This window comes from Alexandromys fortis, unplaced genomic scaffold, assembly GCF_014885135.2.
Source record: "Alexandromys fortis isolate MF-2015 unplaced genomic scaffold, M_Fortis_MF-2015_v1.1 scaffold_52, whole genome shotgun sequence".
NCBI lineage: Eukaryota > Metazoa > Chordata > Mammalia > Rodentia > Cricetidae > Alexandromys > Alexandromys fortis.
This window is the reverse complement of record NW_026067929.1, coordinates 7505515-7532981: the sequence shown is the minus strand read 5'-3', so window position 1 is coordinate 7532981 and position 27467 is coordinate 7505515. Positions and strand designations below refer to the sequence as shown.

General features: G+C 45.8%; 1 protein-coding gene across 5 annotated transcripts in view; it reads right to left on the bottom strand.

Moving 5' to 3' along the window:
- Nucleotides 1–27467, bottom strand: part of Trio (trio Rho guanine nucleotide exchange factor) — a 282243-nt gene that overhangs the window by 172724 nt on the left and 82052 nt on the right. For all 5 annotated transcript variants that reach the window (XM_050144824.1, XM_050144821.1, XM_050144819.1 and 2 more), the window contains exon 2: nucleotides 5296–5370. In XM_050144824.1, coding sequence (XP_050000781.1) covers nucleotides 5296–5370 — 75 coding nt within the window. The remainder of the gene's footprint in view (nucleotides 1–5295; nucleotides 5371–27467) is intronic.

Sequence of the window (27467 nt, the reverse complement as noted above, 5' to 3'; positions counted from 1 at the left end):
TACAAACAATCACAGGTGAGTAGGAGAACTGTGAAGTAAAACCCGATTAGCTCAAGGGTCATAGAAAAATTACGTCAAGAACAAGAGGACAACCAGAGCATTTGACCGTGACAGAGGAAGGAGGTTTCTCCTGGAGTCAGCTTAACCTGGCTGGACACTGAGGTAAAACCATAACCTTTACTTTCTTATTTCCAGCAAGGGCAGAATAGCACAGAAAGAAAACTCAGCATTCCCAAGTGCATCCTTCATTGAGTTCTACAACCCTGATGATTTCTCTTCAGATCTCAAACTTCAAGCCACTGAGAGAAACTCTTACTATTTATTGTCTGGGCATCAAAAACAAAAATAAAAATCAGAGGTGACATTAACGTGGCTTTCACTATGTCCTATAATGACTGTGCGTTCATTCTAATCAGTGAGACTTGACGGAGACTGAACACTTAAACTGATCCATATGCACTGTTCAGTCACCCAAGTTATTTATAACAAACTCAATGGGAGCAACACTGAACCACAGACAGCATAAGTCATGGGACCACAGTGTGGCTCCACGGGCCTCACATGCTCTTTCTGATGTTATCTTCACAATGAGCCTGGCAAGTTTTCTGTTTCAGCCTGAGGTGGCAGAACTTCCCAGAGCTAAAATCAAGACAAAAGGACTGCAGGGCACTGCCACAAACAAGGACAGTCCTTCACACGCGTGCTTAAGCTGTAGTAATAAGACACAAGAGGCAGAAGGTGACACAGCACTGACTTCCTGGGTCATACAGAAGCAGCATTTATGAATGAAGGGGGACAGGCCATTGATTAGTAGCAACTCATCTTTGAAAATTGTTCAGCATTTTTGTATTACAGTTCCAGAAACATCTCTTATCCCTAAGATAAATGATGCACGTTAATAAGAACTCAGAGAAATTGGGGTTCAACCAGAAGACCCGAAAAACAAAGCAGCCAGTCACTAGCTCTTACCTCTACTTCAGCCTGAGATTCTTGGAGGCTGTGTCTGAGAGCTGTCTCCTCCCATTTTATAATCCTCTCTAGAGCTGGGATTAAAGGCATGTACCACCCGGTTTCTATGGCAACTAGTGTAGCTACTGGGATTAAAGGTGTGTGTCACCACTGCCTGGATGACCAGTGGGGCTGTTTTACTCTTTGATCTTCAGGCAAGCTTTATTTACTAAAATACAAATGAAATGCCACTACAAGGACATATAACAGTTTAATGTTTTTCATTTTCTAATGCCTTTAAAAGTCTTTTCAAGAGAGAGTGGGGAGGGGGCGGAGAGGAGGAGGGAGTTAGTCTCTAAAATCAAAAGAATTATTACTCAAAATTAACTTACATAACATCTGTTATTGATATGGTGAGGTTTGTAAATTATCTTTCATAGATATATACTAAATACTTATATATAAATAAGACATCTGTAATAGATCAAAAAATTATGCAGAGTAAGGGTGAGGAGAAGAATAAAGATGGAAAGAGATTCTGAAGACATAGCCCTGGGAAGCCAGTTACCATCCTCTTCTGGATGCTTAGATGTCATGAGGAAAGGTTTTTTGTTGTTTTTGACACAGTTTCTCTTTCCAGCCCTAACTGTCCTGAAGCTAGCTCTGTAGACCAGGCTGGCCTCAAACTCACAGAGATCTGTCTGACTCTGCCTCCCAAGTGCTGGGATTAAAGGCGTGTGCCACCATCCTCTGACATGATGAAAAAGTTTAAGATGCTCTTAGAGCTGGAGATGTGGCTCAGAGGTAGAGCATTTTGTGAAGTATCCTGGGTACAGTCCCTAAAACTGCAAGACAGTAATAACAAAGCTAGAAGTGCTTCCTGATAACAGCAGTTGTCTAGGGCCAAACCCTAGGAGCTACATGCAGCAGCTGACCCTGCATGTATCTTATTCTCTCTCTCTCTCTCATCAGACATGTCTGTGCTGCAACCTCAGCCAGATTCCCAAAACCTCAGTACCTACTGAGGCATGTATATATATAAATTATTCTCTTCCTGCATACTGTCATAAAGTATAATTTATAAATTTAGCAAAATAAGAAAATACCAGTAACTAATAAAACAGAATCTTTAAAAGTTTTATGAGTATGCCCCCCCTCTCTCAAAAGAGTCAAACATATTACTGCCACAGACATAGATGTCCACAGAAAAGAGACAAAGCAATGGTCCAATTGACAACTCGTTATTGACTTAAGTGTCGGTGTCTGAGCACTCAGAGGGCCAGAGACTCAGTAGTTTACAGAGATCAGAAATGTATTTTCTTATGCTTCTGTATGCTGGGCAGTCCAAGGCCAAGGTGCTGTTGGACTGAGTTCTCTGGTGAGGGGTGCATCCTCCATATGGAAGAAACTCTAAGCCACCTTCACCAGGACCTTCATCTCATTCACTGGGAGGAGACCTCATGGCCCTAATTAAGTCTGAAAACTATCACCCTGCCAACACGTGGCCTTTGGAGGGTGTGTCTCTATCCCCCAATCCCCTGAGTTTAAACATCATGGAGATGTACCATTTAATTTACTTACCCATCACATGTAGAGAAGTCACATGCTGCTGTCTAAGAGCAATGTGTATTGAGAAGGTCAAGTTCAAGTTCAAGACATTCTAACTGGCTTTTAGAAATGTCAACCAACAAGCGTGTCTCAGTATCTCAGAATCACTCATGAAAACTTGGCCCACCTTTATTAATGTCTAGCTTTAACTTGAGTTAACTAATAAAGGCTGCTCTATTCCCAGCTCAGGCTATCCTCACACTTGCAATCTCTCTGTGCGCGGCCATGCATCCACCTCTTGGCACTTCCAGGAAGAGCAGATTGCTCCAACAGAGGTCTCGGTGCCCAGGGGCATTTGGGCAGGGGCTTTCGTCTCAGACCTACACTCAGTTCAAGAGGAATGGCCCAGTGCAACTTCCTCACGGTATCTCTTAAAATCAGAAGTACAATCTTTCAGTTACTCCAACTTAAGTACACACTATTACAGTATCAGGTTTGGGCCTAGACAAGTCACTATAATTAAGAACACTTCTCTTTTTGTTATTACTGTTTTTGTAATTCTAGGGATCAGCCCCGTCCTGCCTACTGGATTACAAGATCCATCACATAACACCGATTAATGGGGCACTTTTGCAAAGGTACCACAAAAATCCCTCATATGTTATAAACTGAAGTCACAGAACTAAGTAGATGCGATTTCTTGGGCAGAGGAAAGGGAGAATGGGAAAAAAGAGAAAAGGAGTTCTTTGAGGAATAATAAAAATGCTCTAGAAGGAGACACTAGCAATGACCACACAGCCTGCAGACCACGGTGATGGCTGCACAACTCATGGCTACACTAAGATCTACTTTCAAAAGAAACTGTAATAGTATGCAAAATTATACCACAGTTTAAAAAAAAGATAAATGAAGTTAGAAGTAAAAATTATTTTTGAGAATCCATTTGTTCTTCGGAACATGTCCTAAAAATACTATATACGTAATCAATTTATTTTTACAATTTCTCCCTTTTCCTCTCATACACAAGATAACAATAGCCTAAAACTGTCACGTGAGCTCATGTGACCCAGCTAATTCGGTCAGAAGCTGGGAGACACTGGGAGTGTGGTAACACCTCTTAACTATGCTTTGCTTGCATGTCTGGGTGAAGCTCTGCTGGTCTTAGTAATTTAAAATGTTCTATCCTCATCTGGTCACTGCAAACCATCTCTCTCCACCACAGCTCTAACCCTGCAGAGTCAAACTTTCACTAAAGACTTATGAGAAACCGGTGAATTTATTTTTTTATTAATTAAAAGGCAAAAAGGTTTAGGTTTGGCCATAAATAAAAATGCAATAGTAATAAACTCTGAATTCACTGCCTAATTCACTGCCTAATAAAGGAATGAAAGCAAGTAAAATCCAGCAGTCACCTCCATCCACCTGTCTGTACGCGCCCACCTCCTGCACTTCCAGGAATAGTGGAGTAGTGGGCCTGGAGTCTTGGTGCCCAGGCACAGATGGGCAGTAGGCTTTCTCCTCAGACCCAGGCTTGCGTTCCAGACAGATGGACCTGCGGAACTTTCTCATGATCCCTCTTGGATTCAGAAGTATAATCTTTCAGTTATTCCAACTGAAAGTACAAAATCAGTAGTTTAAAAACTGGTACCCACCATTATACAAAGTATTGGGAATAACTTGTCTTGAAAAGATTAATAAACACTACTTTCAAAACTCAGTGGTTTTAATCCATGAGAGTTAGTCGCCTATCTATCATCTACCTACCTATCATCTATCCATTGCAATCCATAAGTTAGTCCGTCAGTCCATCCATCCATCCATGTATCCATCCAAGTATTTCCAACAAACTCAAATCCTCCTTTTTCTGTGTACTATTGCACTCTTTACTAACAATGCAAATTCATTATATATTAGATTAACTTCTCCAAAATTAACAGACCAAGCAAACACACGATGAGCAAAAAACGCTATGGAAGCCTCATCTTAAATACATACAGAACCACACGCCCTTAGGACACCCAGAACAAAGTGGTTCCAGTGCTGTGAATTAATCCGAGAGCCCAGCAAAGGTGACATCAGACTGGCACAGCATGTTTCAGACAGTGGAAAGGTACTGAGGAGGGCACAGCATCCAGAAGCACAGGGAGCCTCACTCACAGTCACTGTTACAACCCTATAAACCTGCTGCACACAGATCCCAGTGAGAAAGCACAAAGGCCAGAAGCATGGCCATCCTTGTGCAGAGGAGACAGGACATGGGCAAGGGGTCTGGGCTGTCAAATTCCACACTGCACAGGAAGGCGATTGCCTTCTTACAGGGAGCCATCAGCTGGGAGAAATTGCCAGGACTTTACAGCCAGCTGAAGATGTGGCTTCTAACAATGCCAGGAACAGGTATCCCTGAAGGAGAAGAGCTGGGGACAGGAGCCTTTCCTCCCAGATGAGGGAATGAAAACCCATACGGGACAAGACACAGAGGCTAAAAGTTCCTGAGTGTGTCTACACGGTCACACTCCCAACTGCTGACACTAAGGCGTTTAACTCCAACAAACAGCTGTTCCACTTAGCCGCTCAGGCAAAGCAGCCAAGTGTTTGCAGAGTGACAAGCAGGACAGAGTTTGATCAGCAGTGTTCGCTGGCTTACGGATGTATACACTGCGTCAGAAATGCCTGGGGCGTTAATTCCCTAAAATACAAGTTTTACAAGTCCATGAAATGCCAATGCTTTTTTATGCTGTGTCAAGTGAGCTGCTTCAGTCAACTCTAAGCAGTCAAAGCAGGCTAGAAAGTCAGTTTTACCTGAGAGATAGGCGACTTTTTCCTTCAGAATTGGCAAAACATCCATAGCTTTCATTTCGTCATTTTTCCGAAACCCTGAAAGACACAGAGAGAAAAGTCAGCAGGCAGCCTGACCGACACTGTACTCAGTGCCAGCAACTTGACATTCAGCCTTACCAGTAAACCAATTAAAGAACATGACCGTGTGTGAACACAGGAGACTTTGACCCCAGCATTTTCTCCTATTTTCATGTCTTTATGCCTGACTAGCGACGGTATCCCAAAAGACCCTCAGCTGCGCTAGCAGTAACAATTTGTTCCCAGATGACACAAAATGCAGTCAGTCCCAATCACTGGCCAAATCTTCATTCTAACCTTGTAAAATTTAGGTAACTGCCAAAGAAAACTGTCGCATTAGCAGTTTCTTGTAAAGTCTTCTGGTAGTAGCATAGTAAAGCCTCTAGGGGGAGCGCGAAGCTACCTTCTCTTGGTCTTCCAAGCCAGGTTAGTAATCCTTGCTTGGCAGACAGAGGGAGTAACCCACACTGGCAAAGGCTCCCTCCTAGCTTTCTCCTTCTGCGCTTGTGGGTTGTGGCCTGCGAAGGAACTCCAATCTGATGTGCCAAAAGGTCATTCACTAAAAACTAACTCTTCCCTACTCCCGAAAAATCGTAGAAAACCATGCACCATTTTTATGAAAAATCAGAATGCAGCCCGCAACATCTAAGTAGAATGAACTGCGATCCGAACACACCCAGCCTGCTCACCTAATAATGCGGTATAAATAGTTCTCTTATTCACAGTCAGGCCTTAGGATACTGTCTTAGACTCTGTCCAAGGCTGGATGCCCATTACAACTAATACTGCAACTGCCATCACTAGCAGATACTTCGGGGGAAAAGAGTTTCCCATTCCCATTGTTCTGGCTTTGCCAAACAGTACAAGAAAAGGATCCAAATTGTTATCTTGGTCACACATCTGGTGAAAGGTGCAGTCTAAGACGCAGAAAGTATTAAATGAATGGGTTTCTGTTCCAGTGTCGTCACACTGACCCAGCCCTGACACATCTATTTACACAGGGGCTCTCACCAGGCGCGCTGTCACACACCCTTAATCCAGGAAGATCCCTAGGTCAAGGCCATCCTGGGCTCCCCGTCAATTCTCTCTCAAGGCACTGCAGTGTGTACTTAGAAAAAGGGAATGGTGTGGAGTTCGCCTTTCTTTACTCTGCCTGTTAGTGAGGACAGAGCCCAGTGTAAGCCTGCGGAGCTGTTACAGCAAGAACTAGGTTATACTCTGGGCTGCACTGCAATAGTTGAAAGAGGGTGAAAAAAATCGAGGGGAAAGAGGACTCTAAGTATTAACTTCAGTGGCCCAGACTTCTAGCTTTTTCCCGAGCCTTGCACATGAAGGGCAAGTTCTGAGTGGTTCTGAGAAATCCAGCATTTGAGACAGGCAGTGATGGTGGTACATGTCTTCAATGCCAGCACTGAGGAGGCAGAGGCAGGCGGCAAAGACCAAGGCTCTGAGAGAGAACTTTCTGGCATGACCCTCAGGTATTGATAAACTTGTCCCAGAGCTCAGGTCTCCAGGTCACCAGGCCACTTTGCTCTCCAAGTCATCAGACAGAGAAACAGTGCTCATTTCTAGAGGGCGAAACACCCGAGCCAGAGTTCTCCAATTTCAACCTGGGTTCCTTTAAAACCCTTGAGTGAATTCAATCTAGTGTCAACTCTGGCTGCCACTGACTCACTACGAAGACTTGATTCCATTGGTGGGTGAAGACGGCAGTGTGGCAAGAACGAAAAGTGTCAGTCTGGTGACAATCCCCCAAGAGAAAGTCCACACAGACGCTAAACAAGGTTATGCGATGTTTTATAGCCAGGAGGGGCCCCGTGAGAATGAGAAGCACATCTACAGATCAAATCTAAAGGCGTCTGAGAAAGAGAAATCCCTCTCTACTACTCAGGGAAGAGGATGCCCACCTCCCACCGTTCTCACAAGCCAATGCACACCCAGATCCGTCCATGTGACAAAACCCTCACAGAAGCCAGCGCGACCACCTGCTGTCCTCGGCTCTACATCTAGAACCTAGAATCTGAGCTTCACCTGTCAACCATGAAATCCCCAACAGAAGATTGCCCTCCACCCAATGCTGAGGATTCATCAGGAAAGGGCTGTGTGACTTGGGCCATAATTCCAAAGCTTTCCTGATGGCGACTGATGACCTTCTGAACGACATCTGCTTATTGACGGCCATGACGGAGTGGACAGCACAGACTAGAGCTGCTGTATTTCAGGCCCCACGCAGGGAGAAAACTGATTCTAGCTCGGTATGCAGAAAGCAAGCTTCCGAGAAAACCTCAACTTCTCATCTTCAGTTTCTGGGAGCCACAGTTGTTGAGTCTTATCAGCCCCCCAATTTCCCCATCCAATTAAACAGAACTCTTCTTGAGAGGGAAAACAAGCAGGTCAGACAAACTGTAAAGTGTTACATTTTCACTGGTATGTATCCACATGTCCAGACACTGACTTACTGATCTTATTGTGGTATCTGGTTAGTTATTCCACAGTAAAGGGATACAGGGAAGAAACATAAAGGTAACCACACAAAGAAACCAAGACTGATATGATGGGGGTCACCGAGCATTATCCAAAATTTCATGTCCAGGTTTTAAAACCCCACCCACTAAGTATAAGACTCACGAAGCATGGATAAGTTCTCAAACTTTGTCAACTAGATCATGTAACTCAATAAAAAGCAGAAAAGGAAAAAAAAAAAAAACGCCACAGAAGCTCCTCCAATCAGAAAGGCAGGTTCCTGTCCATGCCCTGGAGAGCTGTTTATGAGAACAGTGTGCAGCTGTTTAAAAACAAGTTTTCTTCAAAAATTAATGGACGGCTTCTTTGTCGCCTCACAGGTTCTAGCCCACACCATGGAAAGGCCCAATTCCTAAAACCCTTTGCCTCATGAGTTAGAAGGGTTTCGCTGCTGGGCTCCATGACCTTCACCTGGAAGCACGACATCTTCCTGGGGTCACAGGGAGGTTAGCAGCAGCAAACACCGTTTGAAGATGTCCTTCTGAAATCTCACACCACATCTCTGTGACAGAGGCCAGGAGGAATCAACGTTTTACTCCTCTGACCAAGAGGATCTGCTGGTGGACAAGAGGACCACACGGAGCAATCCGGGAAACTGAGAAGACGGTGGAGAGAAAGGTGGACAGGAGGAAGGGAAGGTCAGTGGTCAAATCAGGGCATTCGTGTCCATTTTGAAGTTACATAAAACCTACAATAAAGAGCACAGGACGACAGAGGAGCCAGTGTAGAATTTAATGACACGCTTGTCTAGGGACAGTAATGCTTTCCAGATGAGGGTTCAACGACAAGCAACAAGTGTTTGAATCAAGCCTACAACGCGGATGCTCAGAATGATCATGATAGTGCCTGCAATCAGGACTTGATGATCAACAGGGATTATTGTGTAAGCAGCGCTTGAAGAACTCTCACTTCAAATTCATTCTCTCCCCGCCCTCCTCTAAATGTGACTATTTAAATATTTTAATATATTTAAGACAGCTCCACCTGAAGTTAAGTACTACAGTATCTGTCCAAGTGGATTCTGTTACGTATTTACAATGCTGTCTGGCCAGGAGCATGTCAACCTGGGATAAAGGCTAAGTCTGTGCTTCCGAGCCTCTCCTGTTTCTTCAAGGGACAAATATACCATCTGGCAAATGGGTGTTCTCTGTCTTCCTGTCAACTTGCTTTGGACAGAATGAGGTGCAAAGTGTTCAAAACCTCTGGGTGCTGGACAGAAAGGAACAAACTAGTGAACAGACAATCTCCCTCCTGGCTCTCTCCCAATGTCCCACACGACTTTGTATTTTCAGTTCCTAAGAGATCAGCTCTGTGTATTTAGCCTTCAATCATACCATGATTGCAATTGTAAGAGGGAAAATTACCCTCTTCACCCTGGGAGGGAAAATTCCACCATTAACATCTAGCAATGGGAAATCTTCTAGATGCAGCGGTGGGCTGGAACATCAACAACCTCACAGCCCAGTGGTCAGATCAGCTGCCCACTTCGAGTCCTCTGACCCTGTGGTGAGTGTGGCACTCAGACAGACCTTAGCGAGTCACTGAGAGCGCTTGCTCGTTCGGTCACTATACTGTGGCCTTCGGTTTTCAACACCAACCAACAAAGACAGAACAACAGTCATCCATCTTGTTCACCCTCAGGAGCGCGAGCACCAGGGATGTATCTCCAGGATACGGGAGAGCTCCTGAGGCTCGTTATCCCAGGAGCACTTTCCGTGTAGGTCTGGGCACAGATCTATGCTAAAACTAAGCCAATGAGTTAAAGAATAAGTCAGCTTTTAAACTAAAACAGGGTCTCTTAGTAATCTGTTCAGGACCCCTAGCAGATTTTAGTCATTTTAAATTTTACATAATCATTCACCTACATAAATGATGTTTTTCTTTTAGTAAAACGTGATATTTAAAGCCCGAATTACTCCTCCACATACGGAGCTTCTGATGGAGTTGCATCCGTGTCTCATTCTGAATTGTCTGCCATGGCGTCCACAGATTGCGTCCCAGCCACCTCACAGGTCTCGCTAGCCTGTAAGCTGCCCCATGTCACACACATCAAACTGGAAAGCTGCCTGTCGGAAAGACTGAAGCAAATCTGAGGGAAGCACAGGTTGTTCCACAAACAAGACTAACAAGCAAGGCAGTACTCTAAAGCAACCACAGCAAAAATGTTAAATGGTAAGGCTGGTGGCTTCTCACTTACTGACGAGCCTCGGTGGTAATTAGCGAATTTTACTCATTAGTTAATTGGCAGACACTCTGCTAGTGTACAGAGCTCCTGCACACAAAGGGCAGGGTGATACATCTCCACATCTGCGAGGTGACCCCGCCCTCGTTCCACTTGCAGAAAAGGGTGACGTCACCCTCTCTGAGCAAGCCACTTCACTGCAGAGCCTGCAGGATCCGGCTCTAGTGCAGGAAGGCAGTGTTCGCACTGTGGGGTTTAACTGTGCAAACCTCTAGATGAGTGTCTTGCAGGAAGTAAGCATTTTAGCAAGCCTGAATCTTCTGCGAACGTACTTAATTATGAAACAATGTTAGGAACCAAAGGTTAAACTTTTACTAACATAAAAATGCAAATGCAATCAATTGACGCTTGTGTAATTTTTACAAAAATATGACCACAACCCACACTTACAAATTGCATATAAAAATGAAGTACACATAACAGGAATGTCGGCATGTTCACATTCTACTACATTAAAATCACATGGCAATATGGGTTCCAATTTGACTATGTATCAACTATGACTGCTTTAAATAACCACCTGATTGGCCAATTCATCCTTTCTTAGCCCGTAAGATCACACAGTTAAGGGCTAAAGAAAAATGTACACTTTACTGATTCAAGGAAATGTCAACTTATAATAGCTCTCTCTGGCTTTTAATTTCTTACCCACAAAATATACAGGACAAGCTGAACTACAAAAAGACCAAGGGCTTGTTCGGGTATTACAAATGCCCTGAAATAAAAGAAGCAATCTGTAGACTTTGCTGATGCCTTAACCAAGCATTAATGGTACGCTGGAAGTTAATTTATAAATATGTACTAGGCCAGTAGTCCAGAAGTCATTATAAAAGAGGTTCTAACCTCTCCCAGTTTCATAAGTTAAAAAGAACTGCCTGTCCATGAGCCCCCTTCATCTCCTGACCCCCACACTAGCATAGGGGCATACAGAGAAAACATATTCCTCTGGCTATCTAATGCAAAATAAAGAGCATGGACAGCTACCCCTCTCTGCCACACACTGTATGTATGTGTGTGCGTATGTGTGTCTGGGCTATACAGCCTGACAGCAGATGCCACCCCAGAACCCTACTCCCATTATCCCTGCTCCCAGTGTACGTTCCACCCACCAGAACCCTGTGGCTGCATTCATAACCCACTACATTTCCATAGCACGCAAGCCTTTGTCACAATGTGGAGATGATCCAATACCAGTCAGTACTCCCTTCCAGACAGAGGGGTACAAGGCACTATAACCCACTGCTGGGGAATACAGCAAAGGATGGAGGGGAAAAAACTAAAATAATTAATAATAATAACAACAACAGAAGAAGAAGAAGAAGAAGAAGAAGAAGAAGAAGAAGAAGAAGAAGAAGAAGAAGAAGAAGAAGAAGAAGAAGAAAGCGAGAGAGAAAGAAAAAACCAGCAAACAGACAAACCCAGTGGGACACTGAGCCTAAGTAAACAACACCTTTTGCAGTTGGCAATTTCAGTGCCAGTCTACTAATGGGGTCCTAAACAAAGTTCACCAAGTCACAGAACTAACATTCTGAAGTCACCAACCAGCACACAATGGCCAGGCAGTTAACTCTGTGTCTGATTATTTAATGGCTAGTATGTAACATTATGTTTACAAGTCCTTAATATTTAAAGTTGGGAAAGGGTTTTACTTGGAGACTTTCACAATAAACTTAAAAAGTTATTTTCTGCCCTAATCACTCTCCCCCCAACTCTCTGAAGGGAAGGGCAGGCCAAGCTAAGGAAGAAGAATTCAGAGGCTGCTCACTTCAGCATTTCCATGCAAAGAGGGTGCAGGGCTCTGGGGAAAGAGGAGCATGCAGGCATCAGGGGCCTGCTTCTCTGCAGTCGGTCTTTTCACCCTAGGAAATGCTTCAGTCATGATTCTGTGACCAGCCCAGGCATGAGGGAATGAGCAAGCCACATCAACTCCACACAACTCAAAACAGAACTTCTTTGTTTTACATGTCAGCACATACGTGTCCCAAGTCCCTGGGCTCCAGAAGGCACAAAAAGGGCAGCTCACAACATCCACAGGTTTCCACCATATGCTTTCGGCTACGAGAATGAACACAGAGTCTGTGGGTGCTGGGTGCCACAAGGCAACAACAACCCAGAGCACTGGCTCGGCTTCAGTCATGGTCTCCAGCCTGTTGGTGAGCAGAGCCAAGGCCTTCAGGACACTCAGATTTCCACAAAACCAAGGACTTGATCCCCAGTGATGAGCCCGGATTTGGATTTAAACTCAGATTACTGCAGTTCATCTTCCCACCAGTGTCCCCAGTCCCCACCTTAGTGCTTGCCCACTCTAAAGCAGCAAGACGCTGTGTGTGTGTTGACATAGGGTCTCTCTATGTAGCCCTGGCTGTCCTGGAACTCAGATCTATATTCCTCTGTGATCTCAGAGGGCTGGGATTAAAGTTATGTGTGACATAGGATATGTCAACAGGCAGATGTCTAACTGCACTGATATTAGAATTCCCAATTTGGACTCTGAGACTTGGGTTAAGAACAGGGACTTCCTCCCAAGCTCCAGGGGCCTGCTGGTGAGTGCCTATCAAACCCTCTGCCTTTAAGACACTGGGCACAAGAATTTCCCATCTCTGAGGACATGTAATCAAGGCTAAGAGTCTTAATAAGTAATCAATTAATTTGACTGGCCATTAGTTTCATCTAAATAGCACTTAGATCATTATCCTGTTCATATATAAACTAGTTTCCAAATGTTCGGCAAAATTAGAATCGTAGGTATGATACCACTACACAATACACAAGTCACTGACCCTTAAAAAATGTATCAAAATAAGGTAAATACTGTAAGTAACCCAATGTGGAGCCAGAAAAACCAAACCACAGATTCACTGTTTCCCCTGAGCACTGTATCAACCCAACCACAGACACCGTTTCCACTGAGCACTGTATCAGCCCCAACCACAGACACCGTTTCCCCTGAGCACTGTATTAGCCCCAACCACAGACACCGTTTCCACTGAGCACTGTATCAGCCCCAACCACAGACACCGTTTCCACTGAGCACTGTAACAAACCCAAATACTATGTATGAAGTACTGGCATGAAAATAAACCCAGACAAGGACAGAAAACCCTGAACATGGAGGCCCAAGATGAAACTTTAAGTGGCCAGAAACTGACACCGTTGCTTCCATGCTCCCATCAACTACGCCATGCCAATCTTGTTTCTGTTTTCTTTAGTGTGGGCTGCAGTTCATCTGTGCGGTGAGGAAGCAAGGAGAACAGAGGCGGGTCACCCGGAGAATGTGGGAGCACGCAGGAAATCCAGTGAGGGCAATTCTACAACCCTTAAAAGAGACAACTCAAGACAAACTCGTGCCTGTCACTTGTCTGATTTTAGGCAGAATTCTAAACGTGTAGTAAAGTCTGAAGTTTTCTTCTAGGTCTTTCCATATGGTGGGAGATGTGACTGCTAAAGAAATATTAGTCCTGAAGCAATTCTGGCTTCCTGTCCAAGCAACAGGACCAGCCTAACTTTGCTCATGGGTAATGAACCTGTCCAGCTGCCTCAAGATTATAGCTTTATACCAATGTGGGCGGCATGCAGCCTTGAAAGTTAAAGTCATTAATTTACTCACATTCACTCAGGCCTGGTGCCCTGCCCTACCCCATTTCAAAGCAGGGAAATTACATCAGCTAGGCCCGGGTGACTTACTTTCCTGCTGCATGCTGGGAGAGGGCTAAGATGCTACAAAGAAGGTTGAGAAAAGCAATGCCTCTGCTGACACTAACACACAGGAGTATGCCATTCCCATCCTCAATCCGCCATCCTCAATCCACCATCGTCTAAAGCTCCTACCATTTCAAATCCTTTCTGCATAGGCAGAAAAGCAAGGGCTTTTATTAGTCAGAATAAAAGATGGTTGTTTCGCAAAAAAAAAAATCTAATAACATTCATGGGGAAATAACTATATGCTCGTGACATCTACGTGCACACCTGCCAGGTGTTCAAGTGTGTGAGTGTGCGTGTGTGTGTGTGTGCGTCTGTGTGCACATGCATATGGAGGTCAGAGGCTGATGTGAGCTACCTTCCCTGACTGCTCTCCACCTGATATGTTGAGGCAGGGTCTCACACTTGAACCCAGTGCTCTCCTGGTTAGTCTAGTCCTCAGCTTGCTCCAGGGATCCCATCCACATCTCAAGGTTCACACGTGGGTACCAGGCATCTTAATGCTCTTCCTCAAGCTGAGGGGCAGGAGTTTACCCACCCATCTATCTCCCTAAACTAGCAAATAAGAATGGACCAAGTGCGGAATGACTGGCCTCCCTCTTGGGATCATTATACATATTCCCAGGTCTAGAGGAAGAAGCAAGCTGGGTACAGCGGTGAGCAGTACCTGAGAAGGGGGAGGAGAGGAGGGATGCTACTCTAAGAACCCTCTGCTTGAGGACTCAGTCAAACCTAGGGGCATGGTCCTCTTGCCCACAGTTATGTCTCCGTCCTTGATTCTCTCTGGAAAGTGGGAACTTGGTAAATCAAAGCCAGAAAAGGCTCTGCACATTTAGCTATGGTTTCCTGCTACCTTACTGACACAGCAGGGCTGTTGACTCTGGGCAGCTGGAGGAACTGTTTTGACCATCTTGACATGACAGGGTATGGCAGAGTTACCACAGAAAGAACTCCAATGGTGTAATATTTACTTACTATTCTACCTGGACACTGGGGAAGGGCAGTGGCCTCAGGGGTATGTTTAATAATGGGGCCACACAGCCTCCTTTTCTCTCATGTTACAAGTCTTTCAATAGACTCTGTGTATGTGTGCATGTCAGCATGAAAGAGATAAGAGGAAGAAGAGAGAGGAGAGGGAGAGAGAAAGAGAGGGAGAGAGAGAAAGACAGAGGGGGGAGAGAGAGGAAGGGGGAAGGGGGAGAGAGAGGAAGGGGGGAAGAGAGAGAGGAAGGGGGAAGGGGGAGAGAGAGTTTCCGACTGTTGCAGCTGCGCAGAGCAGCATGTTGTGTGGTGGTGATCCTATTTTCCTTGCATTTTCCTAAATACTGGCACTCACAGGAGAACAAGTCACACCAGTATTTTATCTATCCTTACCTACAGGGAATCCTTTTGCAAACTAAACCTGGTATGAATGGCGGAAGTGGTAATGCCAAAGGGGCATTTAAGTAGGTGTGGCATGGCCACCCACTTACTCTCTAGTCTATGGCCTTGTATAGTGCCAGACACTGAGACCACAGCAGTTCCCTGCTCCAGGCCCTGCATCTAGATGTTACAAGCCATTGCCTTAGGAGGACAAGGAGTTGGGGGTGTGTGAAGAAGGGTGCAGGACAGTGGTGGGGCAGGGGTGAGTGAGCACTCCAAGCTTCAAGTGTATCACCTCAAACACCACCTCACACAGGTCACAAGTGTCAATGTCTAGCTCCAAGCCAGAGCTCAGGAATGAAGCTGCCAAGGTCAGCTGCCTGCTTCCCTGTGAGTGACACTGGCAGGGGCTAGATTTCCCATGCCTTCCCTTGCTTCTCTATGAAATTGGGAGCCTCAGATAGCTTCACTTCCCACAACACTGGGTCTTAAAAAAAAAAGTTGGTGCCTAGGATGAAAGGAAGATCAAAGACATCTGGAAAGGAACTTCTCACACCACGATCTGGTTGAGGCGTCTCAACACCAAGAGTCAAGAATTCTAACACAGTTAACAAATCTGCTATACAATTTGCCAATATAAAGATAGTATCACTTTTGCACAGAGACAGGTTACACAAGACTGGTAAAACAGAATGAGCATGGCTGAACTGTGTTTGACCTTAAGTTTGGCCTTAACTCCTTTCCCAGCTGTAAACCTGCAATTTTCTGGGAATCTCACAAACAAGAATATAAACTTCATTTGCAGAGGGGGGGTGGAGAGTCCTAACTCATTGTTTAAGCCCTGGGACCTGTGGTTTTATCAGCCTGTAAAGCTATCCGATGAATCTCGGAAATAATCTTACAGCCTTATTTACCAAAAACTAAAAAGAAAAAGGATCAACGTTCTTAGCAACATTTCAATATAGAACTTCAGAAGTCACCAAATAGCTGTTCTTGAGATGCTGGCCTGTATGTCCTTCAAAGCCCACACAAGAGAGGGGGGGGGGAGGGAGGGAGGGAGGGAGGAAATACAATGCTCATGCCTAACATGTCAAAATCCCTCACAAACCCCATCCCTACTTTATCACACTGACTGATCCTGAAATTCTTCTGAGGCAAAGTCAAGAATCCTGATTTTTACCTCCGACAAGGTTCTGACAAGTACTCCTCCAGAGGCCACAGGGGGCATGGAAGAGCTGTGTCCGCAGCTCCTGCTCCTAAGACTGCATCTATGCTGCTCTGGGAACCTGTTGCTTATTCACCCAAGGTTAGTGTTCTGTAAGATAAGGGACCCGTTACTTACAGGAGAGGAAAGATCAGGTCCGCGACTAAGGCTGCACCTCCACCCCAACAAAGGGGTGTTTTAAAAATCAACAGTCATGCTACACTCACCTTGGAAACTTCCTTCTGAGACTGCCTATAAAGAATCTAACAAGCTGTGAGAAAATCCCAACAAGTAGCACTCCAGAATTCTCCCTGGCTGCGACCACTCCCCACCGAACCTGTGCCAGAGCATCTCAGCCCGCCTCTGCTTCCTTCACCTGCCTCTCACAGAAGCCTGAGCGCCGCCAGCAACTCCCTTCCTCCTTGATGATGGAAGGGAGGACAGCCCACCTGCTGCTGCCTCAGCTTGGGAAGCCTTCCTCTGGCTGTCACTTCCAGGAAGTGGGGAGGCCACGGTGGGCTTGTGTGACTCAGCTTCCCTTTATGCTCCACTTTTAAAAGATAACCGAACACAAACAAGATCTTCCCTACACCCTCGGCTTCACTCTGGAGCCAGTGAACAAAATGGCTGCCCTTGGCCCACTCTACAGACAGGGCTCATTGGAAAACAATTCTGTAAAGTGCTAAGAAAACACAGAGTTTTTCTTGAAAGTCGGACTGGGAGATTTTCTGGAAGCTGATGGCATGACATCAGTTAACTCTGCAACCAAAACACTATGCAAACATTCAAAACCTTCAAATGGGAAGGACAAGGAGTTGCCGATATAGTAAATAAACACTCAGAGCTCTGGTGCTCTAATACTCAGTTAACAGTAAAACAGAAGGGCTCTCAAGTCAACTGTTCTAACTCTTCTAGTTACTCCGACACGTCGGACCCCAGACACGAAAGAGAACCCCAGTGTGACCTTCATACATGAAGGTATAGGTGTGTGTGTGTGTGTGTGTGTGTGTGTGTGTGTGTTTCCTGCACATGCCTAAAGCCCTCACCTTTGTTTAAGAACTCTAACACTGCCAACTCCTCAGAAGCCCCCATCTAGCCACTGGCTCTAGACTAAGGCTATATTGACTTATAGGGAAATTACTCATTGCCTTGCTGTTCCTGGCAGTTCTTTTTCGTTAACCGCCTTCGGTCTTTACATGTGTGCAATCACACCCTGTCCACGCACATGCTGACCACCATGCAGTGTGACTACATGTGGACCACCTCCTATGTCATCATAAATGCCACCGAAGCCAACAGTCCTATCTATGGAACTGGAATCGTCACCAGAGCACCTCTGGGCAGAAGGTGAAACGCATGTTCCTATTCAAATCCCTCGACTTAAACTCCCCAAGTTGCTCTCTACTTCCTCTCCAAAACTTGTACTGTCTGTAGGAGAAGTCATTCTTCATCAGGGGTGTAACCATTTGCTGCCCTTTACCAAAAGACTGATGTGAAATCACTTCTGGGTTCCAGCTTCTAAAGTGAGATTTTGTATTCCACCATCCACATCTGACCGAAAGAACAGGATATCCCAGGTGTTTCCCTTTCTATTTCTGTCCTAACCGAATCCCCTTAATATTTCCTCCTACTTAAGATCCTGAATAGCAGCTGCCAAGAAGGAACTGTCAGGGACCTTCACGTCCCCGCCGCTGACTTCCAATGGCCATGGACTTTCCCAGCTCTTGGGGAAAGCATGTTGCTTCTCAATTACAGGAATAAATTCTCTAAGATTAATAATGCTATAGATTGGCATTATGATCCCAGGGAGCTCATAAATCCCTATTTAATGCACGGTCACTACTGTTGTGAGTTGGAGTGGAGAAGGGAGAGCAAGAAAAAGCTTCCTGCCCTTCTTCCAAGGGGGACAAGCCTCCCACACCCCTTCCACTCTCTGAGCATCCTTCTCTCCCAGGAGCCTCACCCGACACTCTGCTCGGGAGAGACACCTCCATCTCCCACTACCCAGTGAAGACTTCTCCATGCCCCTAAAAAGTCTTGAGGGTCCCGAGCTAGCTTCTGTGGGCTCAGGCTATCAACCACTATTCTAGCCATGTAATAGCCACATAATTCACGGATGTTTACCATAATAGAAATTCAATCTGAGAAAATTTTCAAATTAACTGTTTAGACTGGAGAGAGGACTTAGCCATTAAGAGTGTACAGGGTTCTTGCAGATTGGTTCTTGGGACTCAACTGGGTGGCTCACAACTGCCTGTAATTCCAGTTCCAGAGGAAATCAAGTCCCTCTTTTGGTCCCCAGACACTGCACACACATGCACAAACCCACACATATACACATAATTAAAAATAAAATATTTCAGAAGTGAACAATTTCTTCAAAACAATAGTAGAATATATTAACATCAGTATTTTGAATGAAAAATCTCATTACTTCCTCCACCCCACCAGAAAGAACTCTCTAGCAATAGAGAAATCTACAGACCCCACTCCTTGGATTCAGATGTAAAACTATTAGCTACCATGTCTACCTGCATGCTGTCATGATCCGTGCCATAATGACAATGGACTAAACCTCTGAAACTGTAAGCAAGTCCCAATTAAATGCTTTAAAAAATAATAGTTGACATGATGCCAGCCAGTAGTGGCACACACCTTTAATTCCAGCACTGGAGAGGCAGAGGAAGGCAGATCTCTGAGTTTAAGGCCAGCCTGGTCTACAGAGTGAGCTCCAGAACAGCCAAGACTACAGAATGAAACCTTGTTTTGAAAAAAACAAACAAGAACAAAAACGAGTTGCCATGGTCATGATGTCTTCACAGCAATAGAACACAAAGGATACTCACATCTGAGAAGAAGGATAGGTGTAAGGAACTGCCCATGAAATGGTGTTACAGGCTGGGGCGATGGTTTAGTAGTTAAGAGCACACACTGCTCTTCCAGGGGACCTGAGTTTGATTTCCAGCATACACACACACGAGGAAACTCACACCTGCCTGTAATTCAGGCCCTTGACTCATGCACTCACAAAAAAAGCTTTTTAAAAAAAATTCATTGTTTTTGGTTGTTGTTCATGTTTTTATTGTTGCTCAGACAGGAGCGGTAGCTTAGGTCTTTAATCCCAGCACTCAGGAGACAGAAACACATGTCTGTTAGAGTCTGAGGACCACAGACTGGTCCGCAATGGGTGCATCCCAGAATAGCAAGTTCTACATAGTGAGACCTAGTTTTAATAGCTTCTAAAACTGGATGCTTCGCTCTATGAGAGGCAGGAGTATAGAAAGTTCACTGTGCTAGCTGAAACATCCAAAAGACCAATCCTAGAATTTGCACCTCATCCAGGACATCAGTGAAACCCCATTTTAAGAATCTAAGTTCAGCCTTCCTGGCACTTAGGCATTCTGTGCCAAGGAGTTGAGGTCTGGCTCACAGTGGGGGTGTGAAGTAACAAATCTGAACCACGTCTTGAAAATCAACTGAAGGTGGCCGGACACTTGGCTAAGTGTAGCTGAAGGGACATAGAAAAGAAGAGCGGATGAAGAACTGCCATGGAGGAAAAATGATTCTCTCTGTGCACACCTGCCAGGTGAGCACCGGCATGCTGGAATGCCATGTGTACGCTGTTTTTAATTACGCAGCAATGTGAGCGGGACACAGATTTACAAGAGTCTAGAGAGCCAAAAGAACGGTCCTTTGATTTTATAAACATATTTATAAATAAAGCCAAACTGATGGTTTTTATTTTGACATTTCATTTTACAGTACCAGTCCCTTGCTTGGAAAAGGACGCCTCTTACGACGTCACTGTCACCCTGCAGACAGGACCAAGGCAGTCACCCGAATGACCCATTCCTATGAGCAGAATCATACAGCTGGCAAAAAGACAAGCATGGTACACAGGGTCACAGTCACAATGCCACTTTCCCCGACTTCTCTCAACCCTCAGCCTCACCTGCCAGCCATTACTTAATGCCACCGAGGAAAATAAGGCTAACAAGGGTTTGATGTCACTTCTTCCCATCAAGCACCTCTGCAGCTAACTTCCCCTCCAGTTTCTGAGAGGAGACAGGTGCGGTTTTCTCAAATAACCTCCCCATGACCCCTGCTGTCTGCTGGCACAGCTGTTGCATCTGTTCCCTAGACCACAGAAACCATCAGGCACTCCCATGGAGGTAAACTCAGCACTTCAGATGACCCGTGTCCCCAGACCGGAGAGGTGACATGGGTAAGACACCGAAACTCAATGGGCAGTGGCAAGAGCTCAGGGAGCAGAATGTCACCACTTCCTTCCTCCTCCTACACATGGACCCAAGCCTTCGCTGTCCTCAAGAAAGAGGGACCTTCCAGAGAAAACGACCCAGCTTGACAAACCAGTGTTTGCGGCACTTGAGACAACATGGCAGAAGGGTTAGGTGGGAAGACTACCGTGATACAAAGCCTTCCTCACCACGTCCAACCCTTCCATCTCCGACTCCTCCAAAGAGGAGAGTGAGCACTCCAAGGACCCGAGGGCAAGGGGCCTGCTTCTTGGTTTTACAGAAGTTACCGCCATCACCCTGTGCACAGCCCACAAGGACTCATCAAAATCAGCCCCAACAGCACTTATCAAGAGGTCCCTGGAGACACAGGGCCAGAGGCCTGGGCTGGCTCAGTGTGTGTCTAGAAGCAGATTTGTTAACGCAACCCAGATGTTTTCTCTTCAGAAACTGTCACCATGGGATCAATAAAGTCTTATCATTCTTGTAAGATTTATCTTTATTTTATGTGGTGCAGGCGCATGCGTGTGTGTGTGTGTGTGTGTGTTGTATGTACTGGTTAGTTTTTTCAACTTGACCCAAACTAGGGAAATCTGGGAAAAGGAAAATCAAAAAGAAAAAAAAAATCCTTTATCAGACTGGTCTGCAGGCAACTCTAGGGGGCATTCTGTCGATTAGGACTGATGTGGGAGTGCCCTGTCCATATGGGCACTGCTTCCCCCGGACATACAATCCTGAACTGTATGAGAATGCAAGCTGAGCAAGCCGAGGAAAGTGGGGCAGCAAGCGGCATAATTTCATGCTCTCTGCTTCAGTTCTTGCCCCGGAATGCCTCAAGATAACCACTAAATCAGATAAACCACTTCCTCCCCAGGTTGCTTTTGATCAGTGTTTATCACAGAAAGAGGAAACAAACAGTGTGCACTACATGTGCGCAGATGCCCAGAGACCGGGAGAGGTTGTCAGAGCCCCAGAACTAGATTTACAGGTGGTTGGGGGTGGGTGCTTGTAACTGAAGCTGGGTCCTGAGAGCTGCAAGTGCCCCCACTGCCAAGAGCCATTTCTCCAGCTCCACCTTGTAATTCCCTAAGTCTTATGCTTTTACCACCTAGTCATTAAACCAACACTACTGAGAAAATTAAACCTTTGCATACAGAGCTATCTTGCACAATTTAAGCCTCAGTGGTCAGGAATTCATGAACCCAGAGACTATTAAGTGACTTTTGGAAAAAGAAGGCACCAAACCTAAATACATGGATCAAATTCAGTGTCTTCCTGGCCCTTCTCTGTCTCCTATGCAGGATCTTTTTTGTTCAGAAGAGCCAGAGCAAATCATTTCATCTCTCCTGGCTGCAGTTTCCTCTTGTGTGAGTCATGCATTTCAGAGAACCATTGGCGAATTCAAAGAGAAAATGCACGAAAGCATCCAGCACAGAGCAGGGTAAATGTTACAGTTCAGAGCAGCTGCCGTGCGGCTGTGACTGCCGCAGTCACGACGGTGGGGTGGGCATGGTCAGAGGCCGCACACGCGCACAGAGGGGTTCAGGTGTTGGAAAGGATGTACTTGCATGTACACGTACCCCCAGCTGAACACAGCACAGCTATCTCCTCCCCTCTGCCGGCTATTCTCAGCAGTCAGAGCGAAGCAGGGGAAGAGAGAGGCGGGCAGTCCAGAGTTTCCCCCTTCACTAGGAATGAAGCAAGTGGTTGTTACTGGCACTGAAGCATCCCTGCCCCTAGTGTTAATTCATGGGCACTCTAGTCATTTTTCTGGTCATAATTTTCACCAGAATTCCTTCTTGAAAGCTGAATACTCTTTTTCGGACTCCTGTGAGCCCAGGTGAAGGACAGCTTTCACAAAGGAAAAGCCATTTAATTACAAATGCAGGGTTTCAAGAAGCCAATGCAGCACTGGCAGCACAGGGGTATCCGTGTGAAGACAGTGACGGCATGCTGGCCACGTGGCCAGAGCTAAAGGGATTACATCATCTCCTTTGTGCAAAGACTAACTACAGGAGGGGCTGAGCTGCAACAGAGAGCTGCACTTCTGTTGAAAATCGCCCTGTTTGTCTTCTGTGTCAGAAATAAAACATGACCCCAAAGAGGACAAGCTGGGTTTTTGTAAGAAGCTCTTATTCATCACTTCCCTACGCCTTGTGTAGCGCACTGTTCCAATACTGCAGCGGTCTGGGGAAAGAGGTAAGGGAAGGACAGTTCTCCGGCTCTCCATTCTGTGAGTGACCTATGCCCCCTCCCCCCATCCTAGTGTTCACTCCCAACAGAAACTGAAGAGCGGTGTGAGAGCTGAGCTAGCATGTCCCCATGCAGGGCTACCGCTGAGTTCAGGATGCTTCTCTACTCATTTACACTGACTCCATTTAAAAAAAAAAAAAGGTGGGGAGGGGAAGGAGGAGGAGCTAGCATAGAAAGATGCTACCAAGAAGCCCGCTCACAAAACATGTCCTGTAAGCCTGCCCTTTACAGTCGTAAGAAACCTTACTGTCCAGTGGCAGCATCACAGTATTTGTGCTCAGCGGTCTGTTCAGCTGTGTGACCTCGACAAATGCAAGTTAAGGAATAAACGACGCCGGGACCCACAGGCACATACTCTACTGGTGATGCCTTCCTCCACGCCCAGCCAGTCCAGCTGTCTTCCCATCTGAAACGATGGCTACCCCATTCCGCACTGAGTCTGACGCTGGGCCAGAGTGCAGGGTAGTCAGGAGAGGAGGCCCAGCAGCAGGCTAGCATCAGGTTTATAACAACCACCACCACCTCAGGATCTTATGACGGCTCGAGGGCCAGAAATAATGTGCAGTCATTCCATCCCTTGCTCTGGTTTTCCAGGCTGTCCTGAGAATGCTGCCTCCCACTGTGTACCCCACTTTGGAAAGAGAACGGAAGCCTGCAACCTATAGCCAGAAAAGGGCAGGTTTTGAAGGCTGCCTGCCTCAAGTCTGTGAACATCTCTAGACAGAACTGCATCTCCTCACCAGGGCCCCTCTGCTTCACCCATGCAATGCCCAACTCTGACCGCTGAAGGGGCTCGGTCTCAGGAGGAAGACCAGCATCTTCTGGATGCCAGCCAGGCTCGGAACCATGCCCACAGCAGAACCACCTGCACACTGACAAACTCCATAGAGCTTCCAAGCGGGCCTGCTCTAAGCACTAATGGGTAAGCCTTAAAACACTGACCACAGTGCCTGGCACACTGTGCCACACCGGTGCCAGCAAACGTCATCTCTACTCCTGACCATCTGCTCCAAAGCAGAGCCCAGTTCAGGAGAGGTGAAAAGTCCCCAGAAGCCAGGCTCCATCCTGCATGATGCATAGAAAACAAGGTGCTCACACCCCAGAAACAGTACCCAGGACACTGTTGCCTCTATTCCAGACTAGACTTGGGACCCTCTGCCCACCCTCTGAGGCCCTGTGCATATTTAATCTACACCGCCAACACAGAATTAACCACTTGAGTAATGAATGGCTTGAATCAATTTACCTTACTCTACTAATCTATTCAATATCACTTTGAAATGGCAGTGGATACTTCTACAATAAAGTCGGCACACTTCTCAGCACAACTTCAGACAAAGGGGTTTGCAGAGAGGATGCTCACTGGCAGATGTTCGGTTTTCGCATTGAAAAATCTAATTACTTTAAAAATACAAAAGGGAGAGCCTATAGATATATGCACATGATTTCTTCAAAACCCTCTGCTCATTTAGCTTGGTATTCTGCCAGTTTCCAATGCTGTCATTTCCGAAATACAAAAATAAGATCCATGAATATTTCCTGATCTCAGAGACCAAGGCAAAATGGTAGCAAGTGCCCGACCTTTTTAGTAATATAATCACTGTCTAACTGTAAATTCTGTTGACAAAACAAGCATTTCCATTTACTTGAAAATGAAAAATAGGCATCCTCCTGAATATTAAACTTCATCAGGCGATGAAAGGAGACAGAGACAGAGACCCACATTGGAGCACCGGACTGAAATCTCAAGGTCCAAATCAGGAGCAGAAGGAGAGAGAGCACGAGCAAGGAACTCAGGACCGCGAGGGGTGCACCCATACACTGAGACAATGGGGATGTTCTATCAGGAACTCACCAAGGCCAGCTGGCCTGGGTCTGAAAAAGCCTGGGTCAAAACTGGTCTCGCTGAACATAGCGGACAAGGAGGACTACTGAGACCTCAAGAACAATGGCAACGGGTTTTTGATTCTACTGGACCTATTGGTTTCGTGGGAGCCTAGGCAGTTTCGTGGATGCTCACCTTACTAGACCTGGATGGAGGTGGGTGGTCCTTGGACTTCCCACAGGGCAGGGAACCCTGATTGCTTTTTGGGCTGACGAGGGAGGGGGACTTGATTGGGGGAGGGGGAGGGAAAGGGGAGGCGGTGGTGGGGAAGAGACAGAAATCTTTAATAAATAAATAAATTTAAAAAAAAGAAAAATAGATGGGGGGGGATATCAAACTCCATAACGTGTAGGCAATCTACCATAAAATTTCAGGTTTTCAAAAAAGAAAAGAACTAAGTTTTTCTTCCCTGTAAGCTTAAATTGGAAGGAAAATGTGAGCATGTTACCATAGTGAGATTTGAGAACTAACAAAGCTCTATTTGAAGCTGGGCTTTGCCACCTTTCAACAGAATGGAATCCGTGTCATTATAACTTTTCCTAATTCTGACTGATGATCTCCATAATTCTGAGGTTCACATTCACACATCAAAGTAACAGACGACAGCAGCAGCATTAACTCCCCAAATGTGAGTTAACAAGAAATTCCAGTGTCTTAACCTGGCTTAGGACCCAAAGCCAAGAGCAGAAAGGGAAGCAACCAAACATCCTAAATCCCAGAGCCAGGCACATGGCAAACCTTGCTGACAGGCAACTTCACTATGCACAACCCTGAGGCTCAGTGGGCTGAGGGAGTAAAGATGATGGCTGAGACTGGTAACTGTTTGCTGTCTTCAGAGGACACGTATTGCTGGGTGTGGGCAGATGGCAGGGCAGAGGGCAGGAGAGATGCTTAGAGTGGCCAGGGCTTCAGCAGATTGAAGAAAAGGTCATTCATCCAGTTTATGTGTGTGTGCGCCTGTGTGTGCCTGTGTGCGTGCGCCTCTGTGCGCGTCCGTGTGTGTGTGTGTGTGTGTGTGTGTGTGTGTGTAGGGGGGGGGGTCCTGTGTGTTGGGGATGAGGAAACTGAATGATGCATGCATGGATAAAAACAGACAACATGCAAAAGAAGAGCAGTTGACAACAGCCTTACCAAAGGTTGTCACCCTTTTCCTTTTCTGGTCCCCAGTTCCCCATCTGAAGGAACCAAATGAACCAGAGCAGTAGAAGAGGAAAAGGAGAATGGAGCTGACAGACTATTACAATGGCCATAACAACGGCAGGCAACAGAGATGGGAAAATAAACTATTACAATGCCCCATCGCATCAACAGGGGGCAGAGATGGGGAACAGGCTTGAGCAGAGGACAAAGGGGGATTCTGAGTGAGAAGGAAGAGATAGGTTTTTGACAGAATGGTTTGGGATCCTTGATTACCTAAAGCACAATCTTGGTACCAGCCAGAGAGAACTACCAGGTACACGGCTATATGGTCTTCCTGGGGAGCCACCCAGAGTAGAGACAGAAGAGAAACTCCTTTCTGGCTGACCATACTTTTACCAGTGACGCTAGTTCAAAACAGTAGTATTGTGGCTTTATTAAAGGCTTGCTACTTTAAAATAAAATGCAGAATACTTTCTAGGGATGCATGCATTTTCAGTCATAGCTGACCATCTACGACTCTCCCACCATTTCAGAGCAAATCAAACTTTAAAGCTAAAAGAGGACAATGTCAGAACTAGAATACTGCAGATCTTGAAACTATTTTGTTGTCTTTCCAAAGGGCCTTCTGCCTTTAGAGTTAGCATTCATGTCCTGGTTTGAATTGTCTCAGAGGGATAAAGCAAAGGGGCATTTGTTACTGCTCATGAGATCAAAGAGATGGGTCTAGAGAGAAGAGAAATAAAATGAACAAGTGGTTTAAGTAAATTTGTTTGTTTTTCTGACTATCATTAAGAGTTACTTTCCACAATAAGCAAGAAATATTCAATGCACCTTCTAACACTATGCAGCTCCAATCATGTTCTGTTTGAACGAGCTACTAAAAGCGCTCAAAGCACTTAACTTCTATCACCATCTCCTTGGAAGGCCAATCATTCAGGAAACTGGACTTAGGCAAAGTCAAATCTCCAAGTCGGCAACTGTGACATGTGTCTTGTCACCAGTCACGGGGCCCCTAAGCCCATGAGACCTGAAACATCAGGCCAGACTATCACGCCCTGTGTACCCTTCACCTCTTGTTCTTCTCGGGCATACAGGTCAGAGACAGCCAGACAGTAAGTCCACTCAGAGCACAGAGTCAGTCATCAGAGGGCGTCTTCCGAAAGACTACTGACCAGCATATAGAAAACCGCATTCGGAGGCATCTCCTATTCATTACAGCAGAAACGTTCCAGCTTGTTCTCTTATCGTCTGTCACTGAGCAACCCAAGCACAGCTCTTAAGAAAATAAGGCTGTTTTAACAGCTGCATCCACACGAACACAAGCCTTTCTCTTCTAACTGAAGCCCGGGGTAGGGCGAAGGGAACCGCAATGACACTCCTGAATAAGAAACTGTGTGGTACAGAAGAGAGACTGGGCCATTAGAAAATCGTACACTGATCCTATCACACACACACACACACACACACACACACACACACAAGGAATCTTCTGCTTGAAATAAGAAACTTCAGTGAAAGGAGGACTCAGATTCCTGGGGTTTACTCATGGAG